General features: G+C 35.2%; 1 protein-coding gene across 10 annotated transcripts in view; it reads left to right on the top strand.

The window, feature by feature from the left end:
• CFAP20DC (CFAP20 domain containing) overlaps positions 1-22,350 on the top strand; it is a 62,942-nt gene that overhangs the window by 4,909 nt on the left and 35,683 nt on the right. For 7 of the 10 annotated variants that reach the window (XR_010368641.1, XM_064432888.1, XM_064432884.1 and 4 more), the window contains exons 4-10: positions 861-950; positions 1,409-1,502; positions 3,437-3,509; positions 12,381-12,495; positions 14,333-14,489; positions 18,029-18,187; positions 21,835-21,971. Coding sequence is in view for 9 of the 10 variants with exons in the window: in XM_064432888.1 (XP_064288958.1) it covers positions 861-950; positions 1,409-1,502; positions 3,437-3,509; positions 12,381-12,495; positions 14,333-14,489; positions 18,029-18,187; positions 21,835-21,971 (825 nt within the window). In the remaining variant the exon portion in view is untranslated. Of the gene's footprint in view, positions 1-860; positions 951-1,408; positions 1,503-3,436; positions 3,510-12,380; positions 12,496-14,332; positions 14,490-18,028; positions 18,188-21,035; positions 21,074-21,834; positions 21,972-22,350 lie in introns of those variants that run through there. The other 3 variants (XM_064432889.1, XM_064432893.1, XM_064432890.1) reach the window with 3 other exon arrangements.

Here is a 22,350-nt window from a genome sequence, read left to right as displayed (position 1 = left end):
TGCTGCTGAAAAATGCCTAGCAAACTGCAGGCTGAGTGCATCAGTTGTCACAAAAAATGCGAGATCAAATGGCAAAAATCTAGAAGCAAGTAATTCCCTAAGCAGAGGTGATAAAGCCAACCTCCCCAAGAGCCTGTGTCTGGATTCCTTGATGTCCAGTAGGACACTTGCTCTGTGCCAGGAGTTTTCACCTGACAGGGACATCTATAATAATCTTTTTCCAGTAGTAATTCTCTGTTCCCTCATGAAGCCCTAAACCTTTTTATGATGATACTGACTGGAACAAGTCTGCTCCCAGGCTGCTTAAGTTGGCCCAGAAAAGTTAGTGAATTTTTGTTTTTTTCAAATCAGGTTGAAATGTGGTAAGTAGAAGTTACTGCAAAATATGTAGGCAGAGCCATTTACATATGTAGACAAATGATGTAAACTTCATTTCTTTGGAAATCAGACAAAACATCCAATCCTCAACACCTTTTATTTTTTTAGCAGCATGCTTTAAAACTCACTTCATTTGACAAATTGTAGAAATAAATCTTATCCAAATATAAATTAGTCATCTCTTGCATGGTTTTTGAATATCTACAACAATTTGGCTTTTTAGATAATGACATAATAGATAAAATAATTTTTTAAAACTCCTTCAATTTTATCTTCTAATCTTCTAGTAAAGCCAAATATTTACTACAAGAATTGATATGTTATAGTAGTCTAGAAGTTGTTATTGATATTCTGCTGTCTGACTGATCAGTAGTACTGACTGTGGTAACAACATGATACAGAGGGATTCTTAGGTTCCCATCTTGATAATTTAGTGCTGAGCATTTGACTGGCTGATGTATTCTTAAACCATTTTATCATAGGGGGGCCGGTTTGTTGAAATATTCAGTGCTCAAGGCAAGAACCCAGGAGCAAATTGGAAGATTTTTGGCAACCCATCAGCTATATCAAAAGTAAGTTTTTAAAGAAATCTATAAAACCTAGAGCATAAACCAGAAAAATGTGAATGAAGGTTAAAATTAGAAGGTAATGAGGGCTTTGACCTGACAGTGGAGTTGTCACTTGCAGTTCTGTCATTTTGGCAGACTAAATGACTACTTAAATTACTTCTGTATGCCTGCTTGCAGACTGAGTTGGTCACAGTGTAATTTTAGTTTAAATATTTAGAAAGTAATTTTGGCACTCTGTTAACCAATGAATTGAGCTTTGCTCACTGAATCGTGAATCCTGTTTGTCAGCAATATTTGTTCATAAAACATACAAGGACAAATTTGTGTGGATATTTTTGCCATCAAATGTGAACCAGTCATACATGCAGTGCCATCTGCATTTTCTGATATGTCACTAGCATGGTTAGTTAACAGGAGGAGAATTTTATCAGGGTGCTTATGTCTGTTGTTCCTTTCTGTAGGAATACGACAAAGAACTAAAAGGCTTTGTTTTTGTACTTGAAGGAAACAGTCTAATCAACAAAATGAAGCTACCAAGGGAAACCAAACAAACTTGTGAGTATCAAAAATTAAATGTCTGTGATGCTGTTCTGATTATTACTTCAATCTTATACTGGAATGCTAAACATTATTCTCCCTTAGTTCAGGCATAATTCAGCATAGGAAAAGTTTTTTCATTAACTTTTTAGCAGGTCACTGACAAATAAGTGAAACTTAGAGAAATGCCATATTAGAGTAATTGTTGTAGGGAAGATCTAACATGTCCTGGTGCTGCCAAGTTCACTTTGTACCTGATCCTGCTAAAGACCATTGTCTGATAAATAACCTCTGACTCCATTCAGCACTTACTGCAGTTAGTAATTCTACTGGCATTAATGAATGTGAACTAGGTTCCTGTCCCCTTTCTTATTTTACTTTTTAAAGAATTTTTACTTTTGTATCAAATAAGCACTAGTGGTACAAGAAAGTTATACCCAAATACCGGAATTTCCACTGTGTTTATGTAATCAGTGTTTGAGGGTACTATGGAGTGTTTTCCCAGGATGTCTGTTGCACCACAATAATCCAGACTCCAAGCAGTCTGCAATGCAGAAGTCATATGCTGTAAACTCCGTGTCAGGGTGCTGTACCTTATAAGGCTTGTGGGAGTGAATTGAGCTGGCTTAGAATTAACTGCTTGCTTTTGAAAAAAAATTGAGAAGGTTTTAAACAAATGGAATGGGAATCTTCTAGTGTGCTTCTAATGCAGGGTATTCAGTAAGACATAAGTTTTTTTCCAATAAACACCAAAAACAAACAAACAAAAAAAAAAAGAATAAATTGTTTGGGCTGGTGACTCTGTAAGGCCTTGAAGTTTAGTCTGATTTTCATAAAAGAAATTGGCTGTATCTTCATTAAAATAAATATTAATGCAATGTATATTTTTGAGAAACCAAACTCATTTATTTTCAATGGTACAATAAACTAATATAGCAAACAGTAAACAATTAAAAGAAGAACAATTGCTAACTGTCGCTAAATATTAAAATGAGGATTAAGAATTAATTGTGTGGGTAATCACTGCTAAAAATAGTTTGGTTTTAAATTTACTTTAGCTAATGCTGCAATACTGCAGTCAGGTTTCCATCTGTTACCATTCTGTTTCCTTCTGTCCTGGTCTCTTCCTCTCTTGAGGTGTATGTACCTAAAGTATTTAATTAATCAAGTATATGGTCTCCCAGTTGCACTGGAACTTCATGTACTCTTGCAAAATAAAAGATACATATATGCAAATCTAATTTGAAGTTTTAAGGTGTCATTTGGCCCTCAAAAGAAGAAAGTTCTGATTTGTCATTCTTTAGAGGAGGAGCCAGTGTTGCTGTTCAGGCTTGTGAAGGCATTGAAAAGCAGCTTGTATTGTCCCCGATGGAATATCTAAGAAAACAACATATGCTTCAATTCAGACAGCTTTGTACTGTTTTCCCTAGATAGGGAGCTACCTGCATTTTTTTGTTTGCTCCCTCAGTCAAACACCTTTGCTATTATTCTAAAAATCAGAAACCTCCACTCACCAGCCTTGTCATGATCTGAATTGCATCCTTACCCAAGAGTTTTGTTGAAGTTGCTTAGCAAGGTGTACATTGTCACCAACATGAGTGTCAATGTAACATGACTATAAAACAATCTTGATAGGACAGTATTACTTCATTTTATAATTCTTATGGGATATTTATTGTCTTCATGCTCTTGAAGCACAAAAATTGTAAGCTAAAAAAAAAATGTTTCTTTTGCTTTCATGAGAATTCCACCAAAGCCACAGATGGGACTTTTAAAACAATACTTTTATTGCAGTTTGAATTGGATTTCTTCAGGTTTTTCTTGTGTTCATATGTTGTGTGAACCTTGGGAAATAGTGTTGTACAAGCATAGCATATGGTACAAAATTGAAATGCTGAATAGTGAAACGTGCATCTGCATGCGCACAGCACTTTTTTTTTTCCTGTTTCTAGTGGGACTGGTGCAGCAATTTCTGACACTTCAGATTTTTGTGCCATTGGGAAAAGACTTCTCCACTGAGTTACTGTAAGATGCATAAAATTTCTTTGAATATTTAAAGTGAATTCTTGATTGCAGTCATTAATTGTGGTGGCATATTTTGTATTAAAGCATGGTGACTTGTCAAGTCAATAAAAAGTAATTAAGCTAATGAGATCATTATTTCTTAGATGTTTTAAATACTGACATTCCTTTGAAGACAGAACAAACTCAAAAAAATCCTGAATGAAGATGATGAAAAATCCAAAGAAATGGAGCACAAATTTGTCAAACATATGAAAATACTAATGCATGAGGACTGCCTGAAAATTCATAAGAGACTTATTCATAAGTCATAAGAGAGGGCCCTTTGGTCCAGGGCAAAAATAAATACATATTCTAATAACTAGAGGAGAAAAACACAACAAAACCAATACTAAAAGCTAGAAAAACTAGTGGAGTGCTTGATGAGTATAATTTGTTCCACACTGTGAAGAAAGAGAGACACAGCAGAAGCAGACATTTTATTAGTTAGGTGTGAAATGATTTAATAGAGTTTTAAACTTGGGCAGTTGTCAGGCTTTGGACAACATTTCTCCCTTAGTGACACCATCTGTTTATACTATATATAAACAGCACAACTCACTCAGCTTTGTAGCCCATAGAATATCTGAGATTGGACTAAGAAAAGAAATATTAGGCCATTAGAAACCCTGCAAGAAAAGATGGGTTGAATGATATCAGTTAAATTAGCAATTAAATCGTGTAAAGAGAAAGAAGGATTTTATTTTTGTTTGACTTTCTGTAAGTTTGCATTTAAAGGGACAAAAGGACAAAAGAAACAGGATATGTCATGCAGCACACAGAGACCAAACACCAAGTACCAACTCAAAACCAAGATTTGCTTCTCATGTTCATTCTACAGGCAGGGGAAGAGATTTAATGACAGGTGCAGGAATTCAGATTTTTTTGTAGTGTTATCTTCAGTTTGATTCTTTTGGGTATTTGCCACCTTCTTTCCTACTTCTAGTAATTTTATTTTTCTCATTGCTTGCTTTTTTGATAAAAACATTTTCTATCACCTATTCCACACTTATTTGCCTTTTCTCTTTCCAGCTTATTTAGACTTTACATTTTTTTCATCTTTTCTTTCTACTTCCTGTTCCCATCTTTACTATGCCCCTCTTATAAAAGAAAATATATGTTCTTATTATATTCTTAGGTACTTGTATAGATTTAAATTCATGTATTTTTTATTTGCTCTATTTATTTTTAATGTAACATATACTATATTGCTATATAATGCATATCATATAAACTATATTAACTATATTTTCTCTGTAGCTTCAGTTACTTGGAATGAAGGTGTTTATGTCTTAAAAGTACAATATTATTTGTTCCCCACTTAGTGCAACTGTATGAAAAAGTTAATAAAAACTCTTTAAAAATAGTCTTAATACTGAGTTTTGTATTTGAAATCAACAATAACTTACTTGTACCCATAAAGTCCTCCAAGACTTGCAGAATAGACAATGCATTATTTTATCCTAGCAGACTTAAGATAATCCAGTAAATAATAAAGACAAGTCCTTCTTGCCATGAGACTGCTGTTCAGTTCCCTTCTTTTCAGATATTTTGAAAGAAATCTCTTGCTTGTTTGCAGACAGTGTTGATGGTGTTGTTACTGCCTGAAGTTTAATGTTCAGAGATGGTTCCTTACACAACCTGACTACTTAGTGCTGAATCTTTGAGCAGCTTCAAGTGAAAATTGATAGCATGCCAAGCTATGAAATTTACTTTATGTAAAAATCACTGACAAGTTTTGTAATAGCTGGGCATGAAGCTTTATGTTGCATTTCTTGCTCTACCATTCTGCAGAGAGATGGAAATAGGAATTTAGTTTGAGCCTCATCTTCTTTTGCATTCTGTTCAGTGATTGATTTGGTCAGCAAACAAGAATTTCTTTAAGACCATCCATCACTGCTGGCATCAGCAGAGCTAAACTGTCTAACTTGCTGCTGTCAAGCAGTCATTCGAGATTTCTGCCATAAATACTGAAATGTGCAAGCCATATATTAGCTGGTTTATCTTTTCTTCAGAGAAAATCTTAATAGAATTTTAGATACTTTTTATGTGTCATGATTAGATGAATACCACCACATTAACAGTCAATGTATTGATCTGCATAAAAATGTGTAAAATAGATTGTGGATGAAAAATTTGATGAAGCATAATAAAATTACAACTAAGGTAGAGAGCTTGTAATTTATGCAGCTTTTTTGGAGCAAATAATAGCAAAGCTATTAGTAATGCTGAATATAGCTGTCTGCTGCAAATGCATTAGCCAGTTCTTAAATCTTCAGTGTTATGGATTTTGCTACTTTTCTGAAAAAGCAAAGGTAACTCAATGTTTGAAAAAACATTTGCATGTAAAAGAAAACAGCATCTGGCTTGTGTTGTTCATTTTTGCTTTAATTCCCAATACATGGACATGTGGGTGTGTTAGTACTTCTGCTTGGCATTTTGACAAGCATTCAAACATTTATTCTTAAAGAAGTGTAATGGAAGTCATGGTCATACTTTGTTTCTGATATGGTTTTTCTCAGTGTTGGGTATCACATGAAATTAGCACATCTTTTTACAGCAAATGAGTAGAGCAGTTGTGAGGAAACAGACCTTGAAATTGTACCACAGCATCAAAAAAAAATTAAAAAAGGAAACAAAACAAAAAGAGTAGACTGGTCTGGTGTAAGAACAAGGATGAGATGCTCAGTTCCTGGTTATGTACTGAAACATTTTGGGGTCTTTTATGAGTCCCTGTGTATTGCTCAACCTTTTTTTCCCAGTTCAGGCATGGTACTTACTCATCCATTGCTGCAGCTCTGAAGTCACGCTGCCTCTCTCACTGATGGCCAATTCATGCTGCTTCAAACTTGTTTAAATCTTAGCATAATAAACAGCTGTAAATCACATGTGGCACAACTTGTAGCTGGGGAGGTCTGAGTTCTCTCAAGAGATCCCCTCAGCTGTGACATGAAAACCTGCAGAGCAAGCATGCCCATGTCAGTGGGAACTGCTGCTGCCCCCAAGCCTGGGCTTGGTGCTTGCTATTAATGCACCATGGGGCTCTGGTGTGCTGCCACTTCCTAGATTCACTCAGTACCTCATGGACCATCTTTCCTGACAGAATGTGCTGAGGATTCACATGATTGCTCGTTCACTCTAATGGTACCTATGTCTCTTAATTACTTAATTCTTCCTGGTGCTCCAGCCTCAGTGTTTCAACCTTTGCTCAACTGGCAAAGTGCTCATCAACAGGTTGGCTCAGTTACTGTCCCACTATTCATAGTCAAATTAGCTTTGCTTGCCACTAGCCTTAGCCAGCTCCATAACGCATCAACTCCTGTTATATTCTGAATTAATGTAAACTCTGTGAGAATTTCAGACTCTGGAACATACCTGATAAGTTTTCTGTTGAAACTAGTTATGTATGAAGGAATCTGTTGGGGAAAAGGGTTAAAATCTCTTTATTCCTGAAGTAGTTGTGCTTGCTGATAAGAAATCTTATTGCAAGGCCTGTGGACAGTACAGTGAAATATATATTTTGGTACCATATTTCCTGTTTTCAAACAGTTGTTTCTATAAATATAAGCTTATTACTTTGAGATTTTTAATAACCACAACATAATAGGTTTTACAGGCATAGCTAATTTATTCATAGATACTGTAACAGTTTGAATTTATGTGAATTAGATGCTATCATAATCAGTCATCATTTTAGCTTTGCTGACAGAGATATCATAAATTATTCATGTTAACCTAAACACCCAGCATGTTTTCAGATACAGAACAATATGAATCTTGGTTAGTCTTGCAAAACTTAGACCAACATCTTAAAATTCAAAGCAGGACATAGATGCTAATTCTATTGTGTACATCTGAAATTATTGGATGATTTTAGATAGAGACTGAAGGTAAACTTTATTGAATAGATTCAGCTGAGAGATTACTTGAAATTCTGGTATTTAGTAGCATGATACATGTTTGTTGATTTTTTTTTTTTTTGTGAAGCAGGAGTGAAATTCAGGAATATTCTTAGAAGTATTAGGGTATGCTGAATTTCATCATTTGCAAAGGGATTTTAACTCATATTGTTGAAAGTAAAAAAATTCTTAAACTCTCCCAGTCATCACATCTTCTAGAACTTTAGATGGAAGCACTAATAAGTACTAAAGTACTAATTATTTATATTTTGGTTGGGAGAGATCAGGATTCACCATTTCTTCATAACTGCTCATATTTTGAAAGATTTTCATTCTAACAACCAGATTTGATAATTCCTGTTTTGTGCCTGCCATTTGTGTTGCTCCCTCTTTATGGATACTGGTTAAGGGCACTTTGTGGATTTTTTTCCTTAATGCTCTCCAGAAAAAAAAAAAACACTATCAACAGGAAATTCCAGTATACAGTACAACTTGTTCTCTAGGTCTGGGTGACATATCAGTCTTCCAGATCTCTTGTTTTGTAGAGATTTGATGATTTTCAACGTAACCACTTCTGGTTTTATGAGAGCAGGATACATTGCTCTGGATTGCAGATCATCAGGCAGCCACTTCAGTAACCTAGTATCTCCTACAAGACCAATTTACAAGTAGCACATGAAATAAAATGTATGTGAAGTACAGGGTGCCTCTGAATAAGGAAATTTGAGAATCTGAAAACATGGCAAATCAATAACATGACAATTGGTATTCTTTTGTTTTCTGTCTTCAAAATGGAGGTGATGATGATAATGCTGCTACCGTGTAATGTTTAGGAAGCACATGCCTTTTGTGGAGAAAATGGCACTACAGTTGTTAAGTACTAATATAATAATGTACCAATAGTGAAGCATTAGCAGAGAATTCTCCCTGGATTTTAGCCAGGGTGCAGAGATTTCTGTTAGTATTAAATTGCATGGGAGCTTAGCAACGTCCATGAAATACCTGCCTTCATGTTTGGTAAACTTTCTGTTTACATCATTTATAAAGAGAAAAACACTTTCATTTGAAGACCAAGTGATCCTGAAAAATGGAGCATCCCTTCAACAGTTCAGTATTGTTTTTTCCTTAGTTCATTTTTAGCCTTGAATTGAACATTAACAAATGGTTATAAATTATTATCCATACAGAAGCAAAGTGAATAGGCAATCTGAGCAGATGAGTCTATCTGTGCTCTTGGCTAGTTGCTACCATTCACTTGCAATCTCACTATAGTTACCATTGTGAGGAAAATAGTCAATCAAATTTGAAGATGTAAAATAAAATTGAAAATTGAATTGGAAGGTAATTTTACTTTCAAATGGCTTGCAAATGTAGATGTTAAGTGTGAAATGAATGCAGTTAATGACCATAGCTGGAAGAGTTATGCACCTGCTGATCACAGGAATATTATTATAAATGAGGTTGATTTTCTTGTTGACCACCTCATTTTTCTCAACATGGTCTCATTACTTTTCTATCACGTCTGACCCTTAGATATAAATACTCAAGCACAGACATAATAAAAATACATTAACTCCCATATAGATTTTTTAAATTCATCTTTGAAAATCAAGACGTGTGCTGCAGATGTTTCTTGCTATTGTAGGTTTAACATAAGTTCTGCTTTTGGATAGCAGGAAAAAAAGTTGTGTGTCACCAAAAGTACTCCAGAGTCATTTTGTAACTGAGAGATCTGATGTTCTAGCTCCCATTGTCTGAATTATTTCAGAAATTTCTTTATTTTTATTTTCCAATAAGCAATGTAATTGAAAAGTCTGAAAGTTACACTAACTCTGAAATAATTATCTCCCTTCTCCTGGGAGATAAATTATTTTATATAATTTTAAGGCCACCTTCTTTTTTTAATTTGCCTGTTTGAATGTTTCACCTACTTTTGCCTGTAGAATATAAGTATTTTTATTATTTTAAATGTATTTACAGAAATAAATTACACTTCTTTAGGAGTGATTATATCTGTGCATCTCAGGTTTGCCCCTTCCTTATGGCACATCTATTGTCATAAAAAGTCTTACTTATGACTGATATGACAGAGTCTGATATAAATGTATGTCTTTTGATCTTAACAAATGTGTTCAGTGTTACATTCTGGAATGTAACTGAGTTGTAAATTTACCAATGGCCCTTCTATAACCAAGGTTCTTATTCTTTTTTTCATGAGGGAGAGAGATAAACCTATTCATATAAGAAATAAATAATAAAATTTAAACATATTGAATTGATAGTATAGAGTGAACTTAGGTTTCATTGCCAGTTGTTTGGAGATATGCATGACTTAATTGCAACTGCCTGGTTTCTCAGCATAATTGCTCAGCTCTAAATGCAACCAAGAAATGCAGGGAGTTTCAAGCAGCCACTGCTTTGGACTTTTTGGGTGCACCAAATTTTAGCACTTCTGAATACCCAAGATTTAGAGTGAAGAGCTTCTGGAAACTAGATTCAAAGGTTTTTCACCAAAGGCTATGTGGGAAGTAAAGTGGTGGGTGGCACTATGCCTTAATCAAAAGCTTAGCCATGTGGCCCATTTGTTGGTGATCTTCATGGAATTATTTCACATCTTGTTTAAACTTCTTCAAAAATAAGATCAAGCCCAGGTACCAGCAGTGTAAGACACTTGGAGGTGTTCCGATGAAATCAGTTTTCAAGGACTTGGTATAATTAGTCCATTCATAAAAATATGTGCAGCTGATTCTGTAATCTCTCATGTCTAACAATTCCAATAGTGAGAGTATAATAGTTTTTTCTTGGCACAGTAGTGGAATTTGTGCTTTTCAAGTGTGTGTGATTTTTAAAAGGAACTGCCAGTCTTTAAAAATTAAACAGATAGTAGAATCTTCCATTTTGTTTTCATTTGCCCACCCATGTTATGAGGATGAATAGATTAAAGGTCAGGTTATCTGCAAGGGAGAGGAAAGAATCAGCAAGTTCTGGAAAGCTGGTGAACAGTTTGCTTTGGTTGATAGTCTTAGTGACTATGGGGGAACCTGAAAGTGCTTATGTATTTTCATTTTCTGTACTGGCAGAACCTTTTGATGTTTACATAGCTGCAGTATACTTTGTACTGTGCTTGCTTAAACTCTCAAATCGGCAAAAATAACTAAAATATGTCATTTGCCCCAGAGTTAATGTCCTCCTAAGTTGACCTAAGGAAATCTATGAATGTTTTAGGGTGTTATTCTGCAAATTTTGGGTGATGGCATTTCATTATTTAAGCTACAGATAGTCCTTAGCTAATGAAAAAGTGTTTTAAGTAATAAATTAAAAAAAAAAAAAAAAAAAAACACAAGCAAACCAAGGCTAGAGGGCAGTCTCACTATTTTAAAGTAAAACCCAGCATTTGAATGATTATGAGTAATTACTTTTAGCAACACTAAGTAGTGACAAAAAGTTGGTTTTTATAAGTATTTGTAATCTCAGAGGGGCTGCTAATTACAGAGAAATACCCATCTGTTAGAAATAGGCTTGTTCAAAATAATAGGTAAATTAATCATTGTTTCCCCATACATTAAGCATATTCTCCCAGACTGCAGCCTTTAAAGTGATATCTGTGCTCTGGAGTGTTGAGGGAGGACTGCTGGGGAATGTCAAGGCTGTGCTGCTGTTGTGGTTTCACGCCAGGAAGCAGCTGAGCCACAGCAGCCCCTCTCACTCCTGGGGAAGAGAATGCACAGGGCTAAAAGTGCAAAACCTTGTGCACTGAGATAAAGACAGTTTAATAGGGGGAGCAAAAGCTGCACATGGAACCAAAATCTAAACAAGGCATTAGCTCCTCCCATGGGCCTGCACATGTCCAGCCATCTCCAGGAGCTCAGGGCTTCATGCTGTGTGATGGCTGCATGGGAAAACAACCTAGCTCTGAGCTTCCCCCATTCCTTCTCCTTCCCTGCAGTTCTTTCTGCTGAGCATGGCACTGCGTTGTCTGAAACATCCCCTGGGTCAGCAGGCATCAGCTGTCCTGACTGTGTCCCCTCCCAGCTCCTCATACATCCCCAGGCTCCTGGCTGGTGAGATGGGGTGAGGAGCAGGAAAGGCCTTGGCTCTGTGTAAGCAGTGCCCAGCAGCAATGAAAACATCCCTGAGTTACCAACACTGCTTCCAGCACAAACCCAAAGCACAGAACTCTCCAAGACACTCTGGTGAAATTTAACTGGGTCTCAGCCAACACCACTACAGCTCCTAACAAGCCTTGAAGGAAACAGGACATAAAAATGACCCTCTTTATCAGTTTAAAGGAAACCTTTTTTTTTTTTTCCCCCTTTATTTTTTGTGACTGTGGCTGTAGTCTGAATTTATTAGAAATGTTGAAATTCAGTGTCCTTGGTATCATTTTGAGATGACCTGAATAGTGAGCAATAAACTACTGCATTATAATTCACATTTGAAGATAAGTCCTCGTGAAGTAAAACAGATAGACAATGTATCGTGTTTACTTTTGAGCTGGAAAAAAATCTATATGCAGTGACAGAGGCATTTCTAGGAAAAGAAAGCAAATAATGTTTTTCTAGTTAGCAGGCCCCAAGATAAGACAAGCTTAAGGGCCAAAAAGACTTGTGATTATTAAAGGCTACTTAGTTCTTAGTTCATACAAATTGAATTCTTTCATACTCTGAAGGGCTGTGGAAATCTAGCAAAGAGTGTAGACTGTTGAAATGAAATTAGCATGTAAAGTGATTTTATATATGCAGGGATATAGCCACGAAGTTTGAATTGGAGAAAGAAATCTCATTACTCATCTTGTAAAAGAATTTCTAAATTCCATATTTGCTGTCACTGACATAAAGGTTCTGCACATGAACAGGTTTTTTGTGATTTCCCAAAGATACTGGATTATTGAATTGACAAAGATCTGTTCCATTCTCTCCTGACTTTTCTTTTATAGGATAACTGATTTTGACAATATTAAAAGAAGATTGTATTTGTCAACGGTCCACAAGGAGCTGTCTGTAACCCCTCTGCATGCAAAAATTCCTCTGTTTATGATCAAGCGCAAAATAGTAGGTACCTTGGGAATATTACCTGGACTGAGGCTGAGCATGTTTTCTAATCAGAAATATTTTGTGTATATTATGAACTTTTTGAAATTATTGCTTGTTTAGAACTCAGCTCCTACTGATACTTGTGTGTGTCCTTTACCAAGAGGCAGCAGAAGCACTTAGTGCTGCACCTCTTCCATCCTTCTTCTTATATTAGAAATTCATTCTCATTTCATAAAGTTACTGCTGTTTGTGATGCTTCTAAACTTTTCCTGTTGATCCAGCCTCTATAAAATTCTCTGTGTCCCTGATAATTCTTCATGATAGTGCTGCTGCTCACATGTCCCTTCTCCTGTAGTGACCTCTGATGACATTCACTGCAGGTAGGCTGCAGCTGATGGCTGCTTTCACGTTCCTCAGGTTCTTCCAAATGCTGGTATATATAGAACAATCTGTATGTCAAACAGATGAGAACAAAACAAAAACCTTTTTCTTCTCCTCATTCCCCTCTGCCATGCCCAGCCACAACATACAGTAATAGCTGACAGGATACAAAGCCTGATGGTTACTGTATAACCATGTAAAGATTGGAGTCTCAAAATCTGCTTTAGAAAATAAACTTGATATAAGAATAGTTAGATTTCAAATATTTTAAAATGTATATTTGCATGAAGAGAACTAGATAACAGTATACTAAGCAGCTGTGAATTTAAGGCTAGACATGAGAGAAAATATTTTACAAAAAAACCTCTGAATTTATAACTTTTGTTGAGATAGGTTAAGTAATAGCAACTGTGGTAACTTAAAATTGAGAAGTTTTCTATTTTATGGGAAGAAGTAGTTGGATTTTTTTTAATGAATATGTATCAGATCATACCCCTGAAGTTGCTGTTAATTCAAAATCCAATGAAATTAAATTCTTTATCTTCAGTGTAATTTTAGTTAGTTGGTGTCAGACTAGTACAGGTATTTCAGGATTAACGTGTGCATTACTGTACACCAAGTTAAATTGAAACAGAAGATGAACTTCAGTTATGAATTTTAATTTAGATAATAAAGCATGAATCATATATGTCTAGATGCTCTGATCATTTATAATGACAAAATATTTTAATAACCTTAATGCTTGACCAACCTTAAAGAGTAGATCTATATTCCTTAGTGTATCTGAATACATATCTGTCTCCCTTAAATGGTTATCTGCCTTTTTACCATTGCTTTTGTTTAAAGGAGGGAGCATGCTGCTTTCAGTGATTAGACAGATCTTTTACATGACTCTGATCGTTCAACTTACTGTGTGCACAAGCTGATTGTTATTATCAGCATGAGGGGTTGTGAATCAGGACATATAATAAGTTGTTTGTTCTATCAGCAGAACATAGTTTGCATTTTCACATGCTAGCTTTCTGTATTGTATTGCTACAATTTATTCCATTTTTTAACCTCATCACTAGAAGTATCAGATATAATTAAATACTGAATTTTTCAGTCCATTGCTTGGTGTCATCAAAACAAGCATTACTTTCCTTCCAAAACTTCCTGAACAGTAATGTATGCACCTAAATTTTTTCTCAAAATTATTTGCTGTTTGTTGATTAGAAGCTAATATTTCTACTTAGACTTTATAAGGAAATTAGGCATGTACAATCATTATGTTTTTACTTTTCTTTTCCCTTAAAATTTCAACCATTGATCAGCTAAATTTTACATATGAGTACTTGTATAAAATATATTAAAGTTCTGCAAATTGAATGACAACTCCTGCATTTCTCCTCAAGACCATCTTGTTTATTTGTATAGAAGGTGTGTTAGACTCAGCTCATGGGTTTTACTAAAGAATATTGTTTCTCTTTTCTAGTGGTGCAATATGTGTATTGACTTGGTAACGTTTACCTATAAAATATTCAGAGGAGCTCTCTTCCAGTCCTTGGATGGAATTACTATTTCAGCCAACTGTAAGCTAAGAAAGGTCTTCACTTTAAAATTCAAGCCTCCAGTTACAGCTGAGGAAGATGGTGTGTTTTAATTACTAGTCTTAATCATAACTGTTCGTGTTATAAAATCAAAAGCTTCTTATTCATCAGATTGGCAATTTGAAGGATTACATGATTTAATAAAAATTAAAGAGGTAGTACAGCATAAGTCTGCTAGTGTTGGACTTAGAGCAACTAATTAAATATGTGTGTACTCCTGTGTTTTAAACATTGAGTTCTTTAGAAGTATTTTATTGAAAAAATTCTGGCAAGATTTATTAAGTAGAGAGCTTGTTTTAATGAGGGTATCTTATGCTGAATCATATTTTGGCCAGGAACATAGTATCTGAGAGAAAAGATACTGAAAACAGCAGCATTTGCTGTTTGCTTTCTTAATTTTGGATTTTAGAAGCTGATGAAAGATTTCTTTCTGAAATAATGCAGACAAAATTATAACAAAACATTTTATGAAACAGAGCTAGGACACTATAATAAACACTTCAGATCATGTCCAGTTATCCTAATGGGGCCTTGTTTATTGGGAAAGTAATGTTGGTGGTGAGCTGAAAAACAACTGGGGTTTTTTTGTAATAGATCAGGATACTGGTCAAATTTACCAGTCTCCAGACTCACATCATAATCCTGAATCATCATTTTCCAAGGGGAGAACTTCATTCCTCACTGACATTTGCAGCAATACAGGAGAAATTTCAAAAGCACAGCTGGCACTTTCTTATTTTAAAGGCACCCCTAGGAATAACTCAGCTTCTATTTCATTCAAATTTTCATTTTGTGCTTTTAAGAAACATACCTGAAAAACGTTTCTGGTTTCAGAAGGAGGGGGAGTTAACAGTATTGTAAGTGTAGCAAAATGTATCTTCCATTTGGAAACAACCAATCAATAGGGGAGAGTAGGCAAACCTTGTGATTACTCCTCTGATTTTTTGTTGGAAAGACTGGAAAAAATATTAATTAAAAATGTCTACAGAGAAAATATGGTAAATTCTCAGCAGGAAACTGCAGTTCAAGCTCTCACTGGCATTCATTTAATTTAATTCCATTGGTGCATTGTTTTTTCCCTTCCATTATAAACAGCTTCTGAAATGTACTTAAATATTCTAAATGAGTTCCAAAATTCTAAAATGCAGCTAACATAATGTTCAACAGCTTTAATAAACTGTAAGCATACTAAAATATTACACTTTTAATTACTTCATTATCAATTCTATGATTATTACACAGCTGGTGGGCATTAGTACTTTCTGTATGCTTTTGAATTTCCTTATCTAGGGAACTCATAGAATCAGAACCATGGAATTGATTAGGTTGGAAAATACTTTTAAGGTATTTTGAGTCCAACACATAAGCCAGCACTGCCAAGGCCACCACTAAGCCATGTCCCTAAGAACCCCACCCACATGGCTTTTAAATATCAACAGGAATGGTGACTCCACCACCCTGGGCACCCAGGGCTTGAGAACCCTTTTGATGAAGAAAGTGTTCCTAGTATCCAATCTAAACATCCTCTGGCACAACTTGGGGCTATTTCCTCTCATGTTGCTGCTTGTTACCTGGGAGAAGACACCAACACCTACCTCCCTACAAGTCTCCCTTCAACCTTGTTTTCTCCAGGCTGAGCAACCCCTGTTCCCTCAGCTACTCCTCTAAACTCCTCTAGACCCATCTTAAATTTCCATTGCAGCTGAAATTTTGGCTGAATTTAAATGATTCTATACTTCATACCCAATTAAAGAAAAAACAATAGTAATTTTTTTATTATTAATTAAGTTTCAGATAACAATTACTCTTTAATAAAGCTTTTTCCCCTCTCAGAATGACTGGACCAGTTAGTTGAGCCCCACTGAATGCAGTGACATAGCAACTTGTATTGAGAGTTGTTGTGCTTTAACCTTGGCCAGCAACTAAGCAGCACACAGCCACTCCCCTCAGTGGGATGGGGGCAAGAATCAGAAGGGTAAAAGTAGGAAAATGTATGGGTTGAGATAAGAACACCTTAATGATGCTAAACTGTAATGACAAGGGGAATAAAAAATAAATAAAACCCAAGCAGGACAATTGTTTTTTATTTGCATGATTTGTTTACCACCAGCAGCTCCCCCAGTGAGCTTTCCCTCTAGCTGATATGCTGCCATGTGGTCTGGAATCTCCCTTGGGTCAGTTGGGGTCAACTGTCCTGGCTGTGTCCCTTCCCAGCTTCTTGTGCCCCCCTGCCATCTGCTCCCTGACAGGGCAGCCTGGGGAGCTGAACAACAACTCACCAGTGTGTCATCAGCTCTGGTCACATGCCAGATCCAACACACAGCCCTCTACCAGCTACTGGGACAAAAATTAAATCTTTCCCAGCAGAAACCAGGACAAGGGTCGAGTTCTTTGCTTCAAATTCTTGGTGTGGTGGAAATACTGACTTCAAGGTGCAATGAGTGTGTTACTCTTTTCAAGTAGCAAGTCTACAGTATGTTTTGAATTTTTAAAATGACAGTAAATGCAAAGGAGAAACCACATATATGAAGAAATTATTTCTGTATGAGATCATTGAGATAGAAGAGGAACTACTTCACCTTTTCTGCCTCATGACACTGAAGCATACAAGCATAAACTATACCTAGTTTCTTGTTTCCATAGTGATGCAGAACTTATGTATGGGTTTTTATCACTAAGTGTTGCCAAATAGTGATAAATAATGTACTGGCTTGGCAAAAAAAAAAAAAAAAAAAAAAAAAAAAAAAGTCCTGCACTGAAATACAACATGGGACATTTGATTTTTTAGTTTGAATCTCAATACTTGATCCCTTATTCATGTTTGGGTTTCAGGTTGTGTTTTCCTCTACTTTTCCTTGGAAAATAGGCTAATTCATTTGCTTATTATATTCAAGTATTCTAAAATTTGCAATGAATTTTTGTTGTAACATCAGGAATGGAATGGTTCTGACATAGATTCCTTTCTTTGCAGAGAGCAGCTTTCATAAACTCAGTCTATATTGGTTATCAAAGGGAAAGCAGAGATAATCAGCTCACATTCTACTAGTGCCTGGTGTCACAAGAATACATAGGTTGACAGCTTTTTAGTTTATCATGAAAGCATAATGGAGTCCAAAGTTTGGAACTAAAGCTTGTTAAATTCTTTATTTGCATATGTGGGATTTCTTTGCTACTTCAGTCCCACAGACAGGAATACCATATTTAGCTGTTCATTTTATCTGAAAATCCAGGTATCAGTGTTACAATTAAAGCTGAGTAGTAATAGAAATTAACAAAATGTATTTCATTATTGTTTTGTTTGCTCTCTGGACATTTCAAAGTTGGTTTTCCATTGCTATTCCAGCCATTAGTGAATATTTCTGTAGCTGCATTCAAAATGTTTGGCCTAAAAGTATACACAACATAATTTTAAAATTTGCAATAAAAATGACCAATGGCAGCCAAATTTTTCAAATTGCCATAACCTATTTAGTTTTTATAGCCATATGAACTAAAGTATATGTAATCTACCAAATAATATAAGTCAAATTGAATTCCATAGTGTCATGAAGTAAAGCCCATGTATTTTTTTTTTATTCTAGGTACATGCATTGTTTCACCTCGGCCATATGAGGCCTGGGATGATATTCCACTAACCTGCCAGCTCAATTCTGATGTCCCACAAGTTACACAAGTGCTGGATCTAAATGAAATTCACAAACCAAAAATAAAATGTAGGGAAAATGCAGTGCAAGAAACAGGTATTCTGTTGTATTAAAATACTGTGAATACAATCCATATAGTACGTGTACAAAGAATTGACTGTTTAGTAAATGTCCAAGTTAAGAGTTCCAATGTCTTAAAATGAAACATGACAACTGCTGCACACCTGTAGTGCCTCAAGCACATAGACACATGTCTGTTCTATAGTTTGGGATCTCTGTGGAGCCTGAACAGTTCTAATTCAAGCATGAGATTTATAACAATATTTGAGATTTCATATGAATGTTCATTGAAGCATTTTGCAGTGAAGTTGTTACACTTCTTTCTAAAGTATGTTCACATCAATGAAACTTTGCTGGCAATATGAGCATGCAGTGTCCTCAGCTTATACTCTGAAAAGGGAAATCTTTTTTATTGGTGTCTTGTCTTATTTGAATGTTTCTTTAGACTACAAAATAATAAACCATATAATTTAGACTTTGGCAGCATTGCATTGAAGAGATTTACTAAAGAAGCTGGGCAGTTGTGTGCTACAATACAAGCTATTGACTTGGATAAAAGCTAAGAGAAAGCAAAGAAAAGATTAAATTTAAAATTATTGTTACAGCTGAAGCTAACAGCAGGAGACCTAAAAGGTTTTTGTTCTAGTCTCTGTATTGTTTATCATAGTTATGAATAATCTCAACAGTGAAGCGAATAACAGGGGAGCAAAATTTTGTTATGATACAGATACTGGTTTAATAATGAGTAGGACTTCAGAAAGTTTTAAGCTTGTGAGATGGGCAATCCCATATTTACTTTTTCCTGAAAAACAAAGCAGGTAACATGCAGGAAATATCACAGTTTTCAAAACAAGGTTTTCAGTTTACTGGTTTTATGTCTTGTGGCCACTGTTTTGAAAAATCATGGTCTAGGGACCACTGTACGGGGTAAATGTGGAACATGACATCACATAAAACCTAGTTTTGCTAAATGCAGAGGATTCTGCATTGGGGAGGAATGATAACTACAGTTAAGCTTTAAACGATCAAAATTAAATGAATCAAGGCAGGCAGGTTATCATCACCATAGATACAGCTCAGTAGAACTTCCAGATTTTAATACATTTTAAAAAACTAAGTAGCAGGAAATTCAAATTCATAGGAAATGAAAAAGGTATCAAACCTTTAAATCATTTTTGCATTATTATCTGAAATACTTTGTAGATTATCAGCTAAACCATCTCAGAAAATATCTTACAGACCAAGAAGTGATTCAGGGAGAAGCAGCATGAATGATAATCTCTCACGTAAGATATGCTGAAAACATTAAAAATTTACATAGGGGCATTTAAAAAGTAACCAGTGATACAAAGGATGTTCAATAAAAGCTGTTTTTCTTATCTTGTGGCACAAAAACAAGACATCATTTGATGTGATGACGCAGTTGAAAATTAAAAACTCATAAAAGAAAATGCCATGTTACACAGAATATCATTTAAAAAGAGGCTAAAAGAGGCTGGTAAAGAAACTGATATGATTCCAAAATCAGTTGCAAATTTATATAGGTAACAGTAATGTTGTATTTAGCAGCAATAAAAATGTGAGGAGAAAGTTCAATTTTGTACTTCCAAGATTTTCCAACCTTACACTAAGAACTGTGTTGAAGGCAGATGATTTCAAAAATCCATACTGAATTTTCTTGTGCTATTTCTGACGTGTTGTGTTTGGCTTTTGGAACTGAATGTCAGAGAGATTATTGGCCTGTTCTAGAGTAGCCTTTCCTGTGTTTTTATGTTTAAGTTGGCATATCTGCTTGAGTAAGGTCTGTAAGCCAAGAATCAGTAGAAACTGAACTGATACAGATACAAATGCCAAGATGTGAAATTGCTTAAACAGACTTGGATCAGACAATTGAGAGCTTTTTAGTAAAGTTGCTATTTTGGTTTAAAACTGTGTATTGCATCCTACCTGCAGTAAACAGCAGAATTTCACCATGGCAAATATATTTATAGTCCTTATTGTCTTGATTCAAATACTGATTATATCTTTAAAACAGCTTTGTAAAGAGATAGATCATGATTAAAAAAACAGCAGTAGAGAGAAACATAGATTATTTATGTTCATTATTGGAAATCTGGAGTGGTAAAATTATTCATAAGCAGTAGTGGTCTTCAATCCCACCTAACATAGCATGTGTCCTTCCAGACATGTTTTTTAAATTTCAGAAGTTGGCCTGCTTGAAATTTGAACCTTTGGTATATTTAGGTACTTTTTAATTGGAAAATCTTCTTTTAATCCACCAGACTTTTTGTTTATTTGATGATCAAAAGCCCAAATTATTTTTAGTATCATCCACTTTTAATTACACATATTATTTCATTATGTCATCAACACACTGTTATGTGTAGATGTAGGTAATTAATTGCAGTCAATTAATGTGGTCATTAAGAGAGATTTTAATGCAAATCAGCTTTTCTAATTGGAGCTAACAACATCCCAAGGTAGCCAGTAAAAAAGAAATTGATGTTAAACCAAGACAGGTCATCTGATCTTGTGAAATGGCAGCTGTTAACAGCAACCAAATGTCACATCAGGAAAAGAGTCAGGTAATGGCAGTAAGTAGCTTCTTCTGTGCTTATTAGTACAGTAAATGATGATATTGGTGGCTAATGTATGATCTGTTTTTCATTCCCTTGATGACACTGTAAATAAAGCTGATCTTGAAATAAGTTTATGAAAAATGCTCAGGGGAATCGGCAGAATATTTTGTTTCTACTTTATTGCTTTATGAAGGTGTCAAATCTCTGAAGTGAGACAGCAATTTAATACAAGTTGTAGCAAGAAAATATCTTTGGACATTGTAAATATTAAATATAAATTAATGTGAAAATACCATTTTTATCAGCTCTGGAAAGGAGAATCCACTGACAATATTGGAGAATTATAAAAGGAAAGTAGATAGTACATGCAGCTCTGCAACCTCGATGATAAAATTAATGTGCAACCATTTTACTGTCCTTCCTTTTTAATTTTTTTGGAGAACATTCACCTGCATTCCATATTTACTTTTTGTCTTGAAGACTAGTTGGCAATTTCCATGCTTTAAAAGACTTATAAAAATAAATCTACAGTTTAAGCAGTTAAAAAAAAATAGTGAAAAGGGTAGAATATTTTAGCAGCAATAGAGTGCATTTGCAATATTAGGGCTCAGCCCAGGTAATACAGTAGATTCAGTAATTGCAAAAAGCAAGGTACCTGTAAATAGTTCTCTGAGCTGTGACTGATACCTTGACAGTCTTGCCTTAATTTTTTTGTTATTATTTATTTATTCTGTTATTTATTAATTAGAGTTCTTTTTTCTTCCTGTCAGAAGTTAGGTTTTCATTGAAGTTCTAAAGAAATCCTGCAAACCTTTTTTTTTGTTGTTTATAAATAACACACTTTTAAATAAATCTTTAAAGCAAGAGGATTAGAATAATGTCTCTATAATAGACCAAAAGTTTCTTGCTTATATGTTGACACAATTTTATAAAATGTGCATTTGCCATTCCTGTATTTCTAGGGAGTGCACTTTAAAGCAACATAACTCTAATATATGTTTAGTATTCATAATTATTTTCTTTTAGTTGATTCTTAAAAAAAAAGCTGCTTTTTATTGTTTGTAAGTACTGTAAATTTTTTAACTCCTAATTTTCTTAACTTAGGTATCTTAGGTAATAAAGACCAAGGCAACATATGCAATGGTAAAACTCAGGATGTATCACATATTGCATTTGGGTCAAAGATCCTTGGGCCACCTCCATCTTCAAACAGAAGAACCAATGCAAAGGTACCTGGAAAGGTAAGAAGGGTAAATTCCAACAACATTGGCTCTTTTGCAAAGGAAGATACTGATAAGCAGAGGAGATAAACTACAGGTTTATTTCAGAGGCTGCCTCCAGAGAACTGTCATAGGTCATGGACCTCCAGTGCCAGAGGCGCTGTAACATCCAGAGGAGGGCAAGGAAAATGCTCCAGCACAGGGCATGGGTTTATGAGCCCACAGGAGAGAAAGCTAGGGGGAAATCTAGTGGCTATTTTCAATGAATGCAGGGCTGTAGAGAAGCAAGGCCTCTTCTGAAAGGCCAAGGGCAGCAGGCTCTAACTGCAGGGAGATTCTAATACAAGAAATAAGTGGTTCACTACTGCAACTGAGTCACAAGAGAGTGGAGAATTTCAAA

This window comes from Passer domesticus, chromosome 9 (assembly GCF_036417665.1).
Source record: "Passer domesticus isolate bPasDom1 chromosome 9, bPasDom1.hap1, whole genome shotgun sequence".
NCBI classification, from domain to species: domain Eukaryota; kingdom Metazoa; phylum Chordata; class Aves; order Passeriformes; family Passeridae; genus Passer; species Passer domesticus.
Note: the sequence above shows the minus strand (reverse complement) of the source record. Positions and strands in the feature narration are given on the sequence as shown.